This window comes from Bombus vosnesenskii, unplaced genomic scaffold (assembly GCF_011952255.1).
Source record: "Bombus vosnesenskii isolate JDL3184/JDL3185 unplaced genomic scaffold, Bvos_JDL3184-5_v1.1 scf7180000013289, whole genome shotgun sequence".
NCBI classification, from domain to species: domain Eukaryota; kingdom Metazoa; phylum Arthropoda; class Insecta; order Hymenoptera; family Apidae; genus Bombus; species Bombus vosnesenskii.
The window spans coordinates 2,097,909-2,111,329 of record NW_022882942.1 but is presented as its reverse complement, the minus strand read 5'-3'; the positions used below and the strand labels follow the sequence as shown (position 1 = coordinate 2,111,329).

The 13,421-nt window shown below is 43.7% G+C and overlaps 1 protein-coding gene across 1 annotated transcript in view; it reads right to left on the bottom strand.

The window, feature by feature from the left end:
* Nucleotides 1-2,229: 2,229 nt before the first annotated feature.
* LOC117232573 (paired box pox-neuro protein) overlaps nt 2,230-13,421 on the bottom strand; it is a 31,604-nt gene continuing 20,412 nt past the window's right edge. Inside the window, exons 4-6 of the mRNA XM_033492008.1 lie at nt 4,607-4,853; nt 3,241-3,409; nt 2,230-3,045 (exon numbers count right to left, since the gene is read on the bottom strand). Of these exons, the coding sequence (XP_033347899.1) occupies nt 2,529-3,045; nt 3,241-3,409; nt 4,607-4,853 (933 nt within the window). The 3' untranslated portion in view covers nt 2,230-2,528. The remainder of the gene's footprint in view (nt 3,046-3,240; nt 3,410-4,606; nt 4,854-13,421) is intronic.

The window sequence follows — 13,421 nt, the reverse complement described above, 5'->3', positions numbered from 1 at the left end:
CTTTCTCACAACCTTGCTGAACTTTGTATGCATCAAATGGTTACTTGGCAACCAATGTATGACCAACATGATAGACTGGATCTATTTGACAGAGTGGAATTTTACGAATAGTTTTTTTTTACCAATATGCGTATTATCGTTCTTCTTATCTTTTTATCGGTTGTTTCAATGACATACATACATAAAAAATAGATCATTGTGTAGAAATGTAGAAAAATTTGTATTTCAGGTAAGAATAAGGAAATGGAAAGGATAAGAAGGGACTGCAAATGCTACAACTAAATAATAAATATCAGTATAAATACAACTACTCGGATCAAAAACGATCATTTAGAGAATTAATCTTATACCATTGAACGAATCAATCTATTCTTCGCCTCTAAAATGCCGTAAGTTTAACAATTTAAATAGCCCGAAAGAAACTAAAATAATCCATCTACCTCTAATTAAATTATTTTAATCCGGTCGTATAATCTTGTAAAAATTTGAGTCTAAAAAGCTTACATCCAGCGAATAATAATTAAAAAGCCTTACTTTTAGGTTCGCATCTCCTCAACTTCCTGTTATCATTCAGGCTAATAACTGGATGACGACGAGTGAATGGAGGAGCAGAGGAGCGGGCTACGAAACCCGGAGACCGGTGTACAATCGTATAGTGGAAAGGGAGGCGGATAAATCAGCGGACGTCGAGGCGTTAGCGTTTTATAGTGCATTAATTAGTCCGTGATGAGGAGGCGGATAAAAAGTTTTTACAACGTTATAAATGCAAAAGGTGGATAGGATCGTTCGTAGGACTCGTGGAACGCGATCCGCCATTTAATTTCACCTTCTTTTTACGGTGACCATCGTTCATGTCGTATTTTACAAGGTATGTATACGCGGTGGTGTGTCCACGTATGACACACTCAGGCCGAACCGTTTATGGCTTTACTACATCCTCGCGCCTCCGCTGTTTCGCGTTACCGATGCGTGCTTTATTGCCATCGCTTTATTAGGCTTTCGTTTAATTGGCCGGCTGTATCGGTTAAGTTTCGCATGCTTTCCTTGGTTATGGGCTAATCGTGCTTTCTAACGAGCTTCGTCTCTTGTTTTAGTACGTTCTATCGACCTTTTTTTGTGCGAAATTAGAGCCACTTTACGATGCTTCGCTAGATGAGATTCCTATGCCTAATGGATCGTTCTAGATCGAATTTGCGCTTTTTTCATCTTGATCGATGGACGCATTTATGTCGTCGAAGATGCTTGCCGATTGAACGGTAAAGATATTGTGAAAGAACGAGTGGATTTTTTGCCGTCGAACGGGGCAAATGTATCTATATAAATAGATGTGTGGGAAAGAGAAGTAGGTAAAAATGATGGATTTGAACGATCCGGGTACCTCTCGCTTCGGCACGATGGATAAAAAAAAAAAGGAATTTTAATTTTTTTTTAAGGTTACTAGCCATTTCACTTTATTAGAATACGTCAAAGTTTCTTTGACTAAATTAAAGTTAAATATCGTACATAATAATATGGCATCGTCTCGCTCTCAAAACGAAATCATACACCACACACAAATTACACGACAGAAAAATCTCAGTATTCGGAGATCACAAAACTGACGAACCTGTTGAAAATCATCGAAACTGATAGAACATCTACGTCAATGAGTTTCCTTTATCGTATTTTATCGTCCCGTTATTACGCATAATATCGATGATTTCCTTTCTTCTTCTTCTTCTTCTTCTTCTTCTTCTTCTTCGAAAGGACAGATCATCGATGGTGTCGGACGCGGAAGAATGAATAAAAATAATTTAATTATAAATTATCTTAACAGACTTACGTTTAACCTACGATATTCCGGTCAACAATACATAATCGACGATTCATACTAATGTTACATATAATTTATACTTTTTCTCCGTATCGATAGTACAACGACGATCGCTTTAATTTTCGAGATTTTCGCGTATCTATAATACCGATAATAATGTGCCGACCTTATCGACCTTTTTTCTTTTTATTCCTTTACTTTAATGTAATTTCTCAAGCGTCGAACTTGGCGTTGTTCCACCTTTTTTTGCTAAACTATGTTACATTTCTCTTTAACGGACGTAGTTTAATCCCCTTAAAACGAGAGTTTAATAAATAAGTTTTGTACAAGACTAAATGGTTTCTCAACGATTCGTTATTCCGAGAATGAAGTATCTTTCTAAATAAAGTATTTAGAAGTTCTTTTCGTATCGATAGATCGGAAAAATACAGAGCCACGAATATCTAACATAAGCCTAGCCCAATTTCATCGTCGCAACATCCATCGATCGTTTCGACCATACACCTCCCTCTCTGTTCTAGCTCGTCCATCCATTTCATCTTCAACCAATCGCATCTTCATCCTCCACCACATTCACCATCCAAACATCGTCATCCTTGATTCCGTGCGTCGAAAATTCTCCCAAATCCAGACGATCATCTGTTAGCCTCTATCTTATCGGATCTTGAAATAGTCTTCTTTCCCTCCGTTCTGTTTATCTCTCGGCCGCGATCCTTCAGATTTCCTTGCTCAGGATAATTCCACAGGGTTGAACCACCCCGAGATTCGTCAATTTCGGCCTCTTCGAGGTGCTTTTGCCTTCGTCTTTCTTCAGGAGCTCTTCTATCGAGTAAGGATTCCTTTTTCTCTGAGGTTGCGCCGGTCTTTCCTCGACCGCCGCTTCTTTGGCCATGGTGCTCTGCTCGTTTCCCGTTTCCAAGATTCGCGGAGACGCTATTTTCTGCTTGTCGCCGTTTGTTGGCGGTGGACTCTGTCGATTCTCGAGGTTTCCGGACGAGCCGGACGTACTGTGTCTGACGAACGCGCTACGATCGCTGCCGATCTTCTGGCCGAGTTCTAGGATTATAGGCGAATTTTGGAAAGGCTTGTAGTGGTCTTGGGACTCTGTGTTCTCGTCCAGGTCGCTCTTGTCCAAGGAGTCGTCGCTGCCCGCCATCGAGCTCGAGCTGGATTTTAAATCGACCTGGTTCGTTGGTCCGCTTTGTTCCGACAGACGTTCCACGTCTAACGATCTGCAACAGATATCTAATCGGTTTAATCGGAACGAACGCGCGTAATGGATCGATCGTACGTAGCGCGAGATAATAAGCGACGTCTTTGTTACCGATCCGTTTTTCCAGATTTAATAGAAAAAAAAAAAAAAAGAAAAAGTCCAATTAAGGGGGCCACTCGAGGAAACAGAAATCGGTTAAACAACTTAGACTTACGTGAATGATTGCATTCCATGATGCAAGTGCAGCGTAGTCGCTTGATAAAGAGACGAGTAAAAGCTTGGATTCCAAGATGGTGCGCTGGTATTACCGGATGTTGTGGAAATGTGCAACGGTCCCAGTGATCCCGGATAAAATAATTGGTAATCCGTTCTCATGAGTGTGTCTGAGGGTAAAGATAGAATACATCGTACGATACAATGTAAATTTAACCAAGAAAAAGAAATTACGATTTCGCTCTTATTTGTCACAGAGCGTTACGCGAGACGTACAAGGTTTATTTAAGGCGATCTTAACGTCCATATTTTTACGTAACTCGCGTTACTTTAAATTAAATCGATGCAAACAAAGTGGTCGTGTTTATACGATAAGGGAGAAACAAGAAGGATTGCAAGATGATCTCTTCTTCTTCTTCTTCTTCTATTTTACGCGTCGTTTTCCATCGTTCTCGACGAAATCGATCGAAGTTCGTCGAAGATCGTCGGAGGAAAGATGGAATCGTATTATCGCGGCGAAAATGACTGATTTATCGGAGTGTTAGAGTCAGCAAGGTGATCGGAGCTTGCAATTAACGTTAAAATCGAAAGAAACACCGGCCGTGGAACAGGACGAACGTATCACGACGTTCGATCGACGCAAATTTCGTGACGCAGCCTCGTTCTCGGTAGGTGAAAAAGAAGACTACGACGTTATAGACGATTTACGGTATAAACGAGGTAAATTTCGAGGCAAATTTCGAGTTGCTTTAAGGGATTGCGTGTCGTTCATCACGCTGCAGCACGCTGACGAGTCAATCGGCCACAGGGTATTTTACGAATTCTTCTTCTTTTTCTTCCTTTCTATCCTTCTTTCTTCCCCCTTCGCGTTCGTCCTTTCTTTTCCCTCTAATCGTTGCATCGCTGCATCGGTCGCTTCCTCTTCTTCTTTCTCTCGTCGCTGCTCGTCTATATGGAAGCGAATCGTAAAAAGGACAAAAACAATGGAACAAAATTCGGACAGTGATTCCGAGATACGGACAGATGTTTAGGGGATCATTAGCCGATAATGGCGCACTCGCGATGCAGCTTTCACCTCGCATAATGAGCCGATTTCGACGTTTCGCTATCGTCCAGCTTTCGAACGATCAGCTGACACTTTGGTGCGATTATTCGTGCAATCGCGATCTCTTTCTCGAGAATTCGCGCGATTACGCGAGAGAGCGGTTCGAGGTTTCGTTGCTGCTGGTCGAGTCGGCTATTTGCTAGAAAAATTTCGTAGAAAATCGTTTCGGCGTATCTCGAATTTCAATTTCAATGCGCAATTTCTCTCTTTATCGGAATCTCCTATTAATTTCATTTATCGGGTATTTGGCGATAATTCTCACCTCTGTTGGCGACGTTCGAGGAAACTTGCGAGGCGTACGTGCTGGCTGAACCACCCTCGATGCCCGTGTGATCCGTATGAAGTCCACCGCCTCGAAGAATTCGATTTACCGAGGAGACGGACGGTAAGCTTTGAGGATCGCAAGCTCCTTGTCGCGCCAGCTGTTCTCGGATCTCCCAAGCGAACATGGTTGGTTGTTCTTGTTTCATTCGTAAAATCTTCTTCACGACGGTGGGGGTGGCCACTTGCTGCAATAAATCGAAATTACAAATGTACGAATTAAAGGAGAGATTCGTTTGGAAAGGACGCGGAGATCCTAAAGTCGTCGTATCGTTGTATCGCATCTCTGTATTAGACATCTTTCGAAATATTCGCGCGAAAGAAAGTTGACAAATCGTCTGGAAGATAATCGCTACGCATGCCCGTATTTGATACACGTTCACCGTTCGGTAACGTATTCGTCGAGTTTGTCGACTTTATTAAACGACCATACTCGAAGTTTAACGACGCGCTGCTGTAGTAAATGTCAATTAACGCAGCTAAATTTGGCGATTTCGCATATAATATAAGGCCAGGTATATGGAAGAATGGCTACCGTAGCAATGTCGCGAGATAGCACCCGATTCTTCGAAAAGAAGCGATTTACATCGTGTCGTTATTTCGCAAGCTCGAACGTCGCTGTTCGCGATACTTGTCGGGACATAACGCGATGTTATCGATTCGATATCGACTCTTCCATCCCTTCGTAATTTCTTCTCGCCATCTTCCTTAACCGAATTATCGGATTTTATCGACGATACGCGATATAGTCCTTGTGGCGAGATATACGAGTACGTCCGATCTTTTTCTCACCAGCGAAGAATCACTTTGTGGCAAAGAGAAACGTAAAATGTAACACCTGCAAGGTCGTTGCCACCTTTTCTCGCATTCATTTTTAATCGTTTTTATCTTTTTGGTTGGGAATCGAACACGTAACGCTATACTTTCGATGTCTCGTATGTCCCTTTATATTACGCGTATTCCGCTGTCTAATTACGACGAATGTTTCTTCGTTTTCGGTATTTTCGATATTCTCGCGTATCAACGTGGTCTAAATTTCACGAAAAGCATTCGTTTAGAGAGACGCCGTTCGTTCGAACGGACAAAAGCCAAAAAACTAACCAGTCTATATTACGCTCTATGGAGGCAACATGGTCTATGGTCGTTCGTACCATCTTGTAACATCATCGACGATTAGATTCGAAAAGAGAAATTTCCCACTAAAATTCCACACTACGGTATCCTCGTTGCTATCTAGAAGATTTTTCCGAAATAAAAAGTGTTTCGTACCGGCGCTTTCTGCCGCGCAGCGCGAGAATCTATCGGGCCGAAAAACATTCCCAAGGGACGTCGCAACGTTTGGACGGTCGCCGACCGTTGCCGATTATCAACCCGATGGTTTTTCCATCCGGCTGGGGACTCGGCGCTATCTCATCGACAAATTAACGCGAAAGTGGTCACACTGTCGTCGAAAGGGGCAGCGAGCAGCGGCCATATGTCGTTCACAGGTGAAGCACGCTGGTTGCGCCGGTGGATCAGATAACGGGTAAAGATCGCAAAGGTAGGTGGGTAACGCGTACCGCGCTTTATTACAGTTTAGCCCCGGTTTACCGAGGAGGCGGGCTCATCCGCTCCTCGCAGACGCGTCCCGTTTCTTTTTGACGGTCCCTTCGAGTGGGCCCAGTGGTGCTCAATCTGGCCACCGTTCATTTGACTTGCTAATGAAGTTGCGCGCCCGGGCCTCGCATAATTTTATGCTAACGCGATGGAAATGTTATTCGTCGTACACAGATTTTCGAGATCGCCGATTTCTCCGGGGCGGCCACGCCACCGACACCAGGCAGAACGATAACCACCAAGAGATTGGGGATCGTTTCTTGTCAGATTTTCTGCGCAGGGGGCATCGAGTACGTTATTTTCTTCGTTCCAAGCTCTTTTTCTCGTTATCGTATTTCATCGCTGTCTTATTGCCTATCGCTTTGATAAACCTCCCTTGGAGTTGGCTATCGTTGCGTTATAACGAAGATACTGTTACTGTTACTACGAGTACGCGAACACTACCGATTCGACGATCAACAACGGTGGTTGGGCACTCGCGATGCTAGCGACGTTGGTCTTAGGTTCGATAACGAATTCACGGTCAACGGGATGACAGATATATACTTGCTCTAACTCAAACGCGTAATACTCACAGATCGTAAGGCGCTACTCTCTTCGTCGATTAAATCGCAAGAAAGACTGAATTTTCGTCCCGAGGATGCCATCGAGGAAAACTATGACGGGGTGTGTCTAAGGACACGAGATCATCGGATTCGTCGAGTATAGTCCTCGTTCCGAAAGTAAGGGAAATCGACGTCGCTGTCAATTGGTCAATTGGTCAGACTGCTTGTCCGTTCGAAGAACCTTAATTACGAAAAAAACCCAGGTTTTATAGCGGGTCCTCGGGCTAACTGTACTCGTGCGGTGCAAGTGTCTCAACCTCTGGTATTCGTTGTCCGAAGGACTCGTTGGAACGTTTTACTGTCACGTACCTCTATTGGTATTTCTTTTAACGATTTTCTCATACTATAACTCCGCACCTTTGTTAGGCGAAGCGGCCGTCCCGTTGACCGTGGCTACGTTCGGCGACGGATGGTCGCCTTGAGCCCAAGTTTATTATCACAAATCGCAAACAAGTACAATTGGGCAGAATGACGGCAAATTGGGAAAATCCGTAAAATTGTAATTAAAGTTTACAGCTGTAATTAAACAAAGTTCCAGAGGGAAGGGTCCTTTCATCTCCGACATACATATTATTTCGTTTGTTTTAACTTTACCTTGTTCTAATTCCATCTTTTGCGTTCTTTTAACTCGAATCGTCTTACGACTATGTTTTAATTTTCATTATCCGTTGTACGATCGTAACAACCGTACGATCGTTCGTCGAATCTCATTCCGAATAATAGCGTACGATGTGCATCTTAATCCTTTAAGCACCGCTACATTTCCATAAATCGTTTCCTCCTAAACGTAAAAAAATAAAAAAAAAAAAAATAAAACAAGGCTAAATAGCACGCAGTTTCCGACACACGACGTCGCTCGTTCGTGTTTCACGAAATTTTCGTTTCGTCGTCTATCGACGACGGTTTCCCTACTTTCCATATTTTTTAAACGTCTCGATCGTGCATCGATGGCGGTAAAGTTATCGATATACACATTTGCATTATATATCGTAGGTTCTGCGTCGTCTAACGTGTTTCCGTCTAACGTTTTCGTTCTATCGTAGCTTGTTTAACGATAATTGTTAACGCTAACTTTCATCGAGATACAGAGAAATGACGCGAGTGTAAGGTATCGTTCGTCGCGATACATGGCTGGGCACTTCCGTTGGTTACCAAATTATACCTTTGGTTACCTAGTAAATTACCCAAAGCATGTAACGCAAGAGTGTCGTAACAATTCTCGACTCGTTTCAAAATGTCCTACCAAACGACTCTAATGACTCGTAGAAAATATCTTTGTAACAACGATCTAACGAAAGCGTATTAATTTGAACGAACGATGCCAATGCGTATTTCGCAGTATATAGTTTATAAAATGTTCAAAATCGGAAGAAATAACATAAACGATCGACGTTGCGTTACGAATTTCGAACATTTCCTAAAGCGTACTGTAAAGTGTATCAAACTGTAAAATATCGTTTGACGTTGTTCGTTCAAATTGATGTACTTTCGTCGAATCGTTATTACCGAGGAACGCTCGAACCGCGAATTAATAGCGAGTCTCGATCGATACTCCGGTATGGCGGTCGTCGATCGAACATTCCCTGGATTCTATTCGTCTTCTGTGAACAAGAGCGCACGTTGAACGATGGGAAGAGCGGCCGGTGTGTGTCTGTCCATTGAATAGGGCCGATATGGGAGCACCACTGTTGTTAGCCAGAACGTTTAAGGGGGCAGCCGTCTCCCCGTCCGCCTAATAGTTTCAGGGGTTAGGACAAGCATCGCGTGCTCCCAGGAGCATCTCAGATTCTAATCTGACACTTCCGTCGTCATTGCCACAATTACCCCGGCCCACGATATACGCGTCCTAATGCCTACCCTCTCGCGTTGTACCGCGTACCCTTGAGCGGCCCCCGAGCGGCCCCCGAGCGGCCGCTACGGGTTGCTTCCCGGCGACGTTCGTCGACGGTGTGTCTTTCGTGTGCGTGCCACGTCGCACTACACCGCACCGTACCACACCGCGTCACAAAGGAAATTGGTCGCATGGACATCTGGCGCTAAACGTTAGATAACGTAAACTATCGAACAGGTTGACCAACTCGGTAATTACTGTCCGAAGGGCTGTCCTCTGTCGCTTTTGGTATACGGGGTTGCTCCAATTGTCGTTGGCGATAAGACGCGCGTGGAGATGGCTTAATAACGTCCTTTTTTCTTTTTTTTTTTTTCGGCGGACGAACCAGGTATCCGGGCATTTTTTTGGCCGATCGTCGCCAGTTCTCGGCGATCGTTTCGATATCAACGTTCCTCTCCGCTTCCTTTTCGTCGGACGGTTGCGCGATATATTGGGCCGAAGGGTACGCGTTTGTCGTTGAGGTTGCTGGTTAAAGGTGGTTAGAGGATTATTCAGGTTTACTTCGATTTAGCTTTTAACTGGCGCGACTTTTTAACGTCGTATCAGCCGTCGATAGAAGAATGTCTCGAACGTAGGAAGATCGAACCAACGAACTCGCAGAACGGATTAACCGTTTTTCAATGCCTCTTTTTATACTCAAAATCGTTCGTTTAAAGTCTTCGATCGTCGAACGTTAACGACTATTTACTCGAACCGGTATATCAGCTGGTATTTAAGTTATACCGCAGGTTGCGAATTTTTCGCCATTAATTCTCTAATCAATTTGCTACGATACGATCGGCAAGAAGGTTATCGATCGACAAGCCGCGTTAATTAGCACGTTGATCCGTAAACGGAACGAGCTCCGATGTGCGCGATCGCTGGCTGTTTATTCTGGTCGTCGCACAACGTTTAACCGGCTGTTACTAAATCATGCATCGAGAAATAAATACCCATCCGTCAGAAAGCTCAGGCGCGACTCGTCACCGTGTTCGCGCGAGATCTTAATTACCAGATAAATGGAAACGCTTGCGACGGAGGAACGGGAATCGTCCTGGGGAAAACGAGCGTTCGCATGCGACAATATTTATGACGTATTCTTCGAGAGAAGTCTGACGAATGTATCGAACGATCTCGCGGAATTAACCGTGCAGAAGGGCCGTTATTACAGGACGCGCGCGTTCAAGGAAAAACAAGCATTCGATACCGAAATACCTCTCTCTCGCGACTTTGCGATCGCGTTATTAGAATCAGCGATGAAAGTTTCTTGTAAAATTGGATCGTTAATCGAGAATAAACGTGGAATACGTACAGCGTATACAGATATTTATCGTTAAGCGTTAAAACACGTGAGCCGATTTCCAGCAATCGCGCGCGAACGTTATTAAAATCTACGAATTAACGAGAAACTAACGGCTAAGAAAAAAGAATGCTTTGATTTATTTGTTTAAATATAATTAAAAAATGATTCTCAGTAGGGTAACGATAGGATCATTTTTAACGCTCGTTATCGACATCGATAACGTTTAAGACGATCGTTCATGACGCTGTATAGTAATTCTCCTACGTGGATTTCCAGATTGATCTCGAAATTGACCGACGCTTTGCCTTATCGAACAACTAGCTTCGACGATTCGATAAAGGGAACGCGAGAGAACGACTCGAGTAGAAGAGGAGAAAATTTTCGGCGTAAACTCCTTCACCGCGAAACGTGTAATTTCTTAAAACCATTACGCACCGTTCGATCGATCTCGATTCTTTGCAAATACTACATTCGGCAATTTTCATTATACACCCAGGTAATAGCATAGAGTACGGGGGACGTGTCTCGTACGCGTTGGCGAATTAATTCCGTTCGATGCGTATCTTTGGCAGAAAACGCGGTAATTCCAGGAAGGAGTCGTACGGTTTTCCTGCCTCGAACGAACGGGTAATCAAAAAATTTCGTGAATCGGCGCACCTGTGGCCGCGACGCCGAGCCGTTGTGTAAACAGCGAAAACGAGAAAAAAAAAAAAGAGAAGAGGAAAGAGAAAAGAAGGAAGAAAGAAGCAGAGAGAGAGAGGAGTCGATCGAAAGAGGGGAACCGTATGATCGCGGGTACGATTTTCTTCGCGTTCCACTTTATTATCGGGAAGGTTTCGACGGGGCGTACATTTTTCATGAGACGATTTCCTCTGCCGTGATGCGACGCCATTATCTGACGCCGTATCGCGCCGCTTCCAGCACGTATGTACATACACGGACTCGAGAGATAACGAGCAACCAGGACGAAAGTAGCTTTACACGGTTCGGAAACCGCGCACGGCACACGGTGGAACACGTGTAGATCGAGCGGATAGTTGGACAATTAATTCGCAAATTAACCGGTCGATTGGAAAATAATCGGGCCTGGCTAACGACCGTGACGGATTTCCTGGAACGCGTCGCGACCACCACCGGTCGTGTCGGTGCATACAATCAAGATACCGGCTTGGTTCGAGCGTAATTTCCCTTGTAATTTGTAATTTGCGAATAAAAATACCGCCGCTTTTATCGATGACGAGTTTCGCTGCGCCTATCTATTCTACGTCTGTGTGTTATAGTTTAGCGTTCGCGCGCTTCCGAGTTGTTCCGTTGGCAATTTATTAAAGATCTGGCCTTTTTATCGTTCACAGTTTGATCGGAGATTCCAGCTTTATAATATTTTACGAGTACGCCAGCCTCTGCGTATTTATCGCCTGTACAGTCACAGCCAGTATAATATATCAATATATATAGTAAGCAAAAGGTAAAGATCGTAGGAAATTCGATAAATTTCTATAGTTTTTCAGAGTATTTGTACGATTTAATCGTTAAAGTATGGTCATTGATATCTGTGAGAGATAAAACAAAGGTAATAAAGTAAATAAAAGCAGAAACATCTAATTACGTTATCTCTCTTAACTGTCTGTTTCTTAATGTTCTCGTTACAAGTTCTCCTAATTCTACCGATATCGTTTTTTTTAACTCAAATTGTCGATTCTCCCAATTTTTCATATAAAATTAAAGTATCGAGACAACGCATCTGTAAATCGTCTTATCGCGATCCAGAATACAAATACAAAAATCCTTACGCGGTTAAGTTTCATTTACGTTTCGCTGGAAGCTTGAGGCGAGTCACGTCCGACGTATCGTCGACTCGAACTCCTTTCGCCGCGTGAGATTTAATCTATCGGGCTGATTCTCTTCGAGACACGACGCGTTTGAAAGACGGTGGCCTGCCGTTCCATCGATGGTCGACACTTACTTTCCGTTACTTGGCAAAAATTTTCCGCCGAGTTATAACGGACGTTCGGCGAAAGCAACGTTAAAAGCGCGGCTTTCGGAAGAAGGCAATCGGATTAAAGCTACCGTGTAATTAAGAGTCCTTTGGCTCGAATTCATTACACACGATTACCGGTATTTCGTCCTTCTTCGACTCGCAAGCAGAAACGTCGGGTTAATCGAGAGCTAAAATGCACGGTGTGTATACTTATCAAGATGTACCGAGCATCTCCAAATATCCCTAATAACGGTTAAATAATGCTGCAACGACGGTTCGGAGGTTTTAATCGCCGCATTCAACGCCTCGTTTCTGCGGAATTTAATTACAAGCGATAAGGAATACGCGAACGAGACAGTCTCGCCTCGAATAAACGTAGATAATACGGTTGATCTTAAAAACATAAAACCCGGGAAAAAAAGAAGAAGTCAATAGGAAAAAATATATCGTGCAAATATGTTCTGCAAAGACCTAATAACGCGAAAAATCCACTAAAATCAAAATCAAAGGTACATTGGAACAGTTTTCCGAGCAATCACGTCCGAGCTTTAAGACGATGCAGCTAATCTCAAAGTTAAACGACGAATCACAACTATGGTATCAGAAACGAAGCGCTTTACCGAAAACCATAAGAACTTTCCACGGGTCTTTAATAAATACACGAAGAAGAAAAATCACAGGTCCGAGAGGAACGTTCGTTCTCTTGGAACTTTCTAGGAAAACGTCGCTTTTACGAGCGTTGAAATCACCGCACGTCGATACTTTCCCCTTTGCGCTAAAACTATCAAAGCGCGATACGATAAATCTCTCTTAAGCGATAGACATTTTCGCAGAAATTTGAGCGACTATTTTTTTAAAATACATAGATGAAATTACGCGTCTATCCTCTCGCCATATTTTTCATCCTAATCGTCTCGATCGTACGATATATGATATAATCTCGTATCTCGGTCGTTAGCAGCTCCGCGGTATAGACCGAAAACTCGTATCCGCGCGAAAATAGCAAAGACTTGCCTTCTTCGTTACCCTGGAGGAAAATCGCTTCTCTGGAAAGTCAGGGTCGCGATGGAAACTGCAGAAACGCGATATCCGGCGGCTCGACTATTTTGGCATCGCCTGGTACCAAAACGAACACGCCACGATAATGGCCGTTGATGACGATCGTTTACATGCGCTCGTAATCGTCCTCGAGCACAGTCAGAATTTAAATATGCTCTTCGAGTTTCCACGCGAGAGAGCGTGGCGAAGAAGAAGGAGAAGACGAAGAGGAAGGAGAAGGAAAACGCGGCTGGAGAGAGGAACGCGGATCGCAATTGAGCGCCGGGAGGTCGATGCACGCCAGGCACCGGTCGTTATTAAAATAAATTCATTAAGCCGAAACGGGGATCGCGCGAGTTCCCGCAC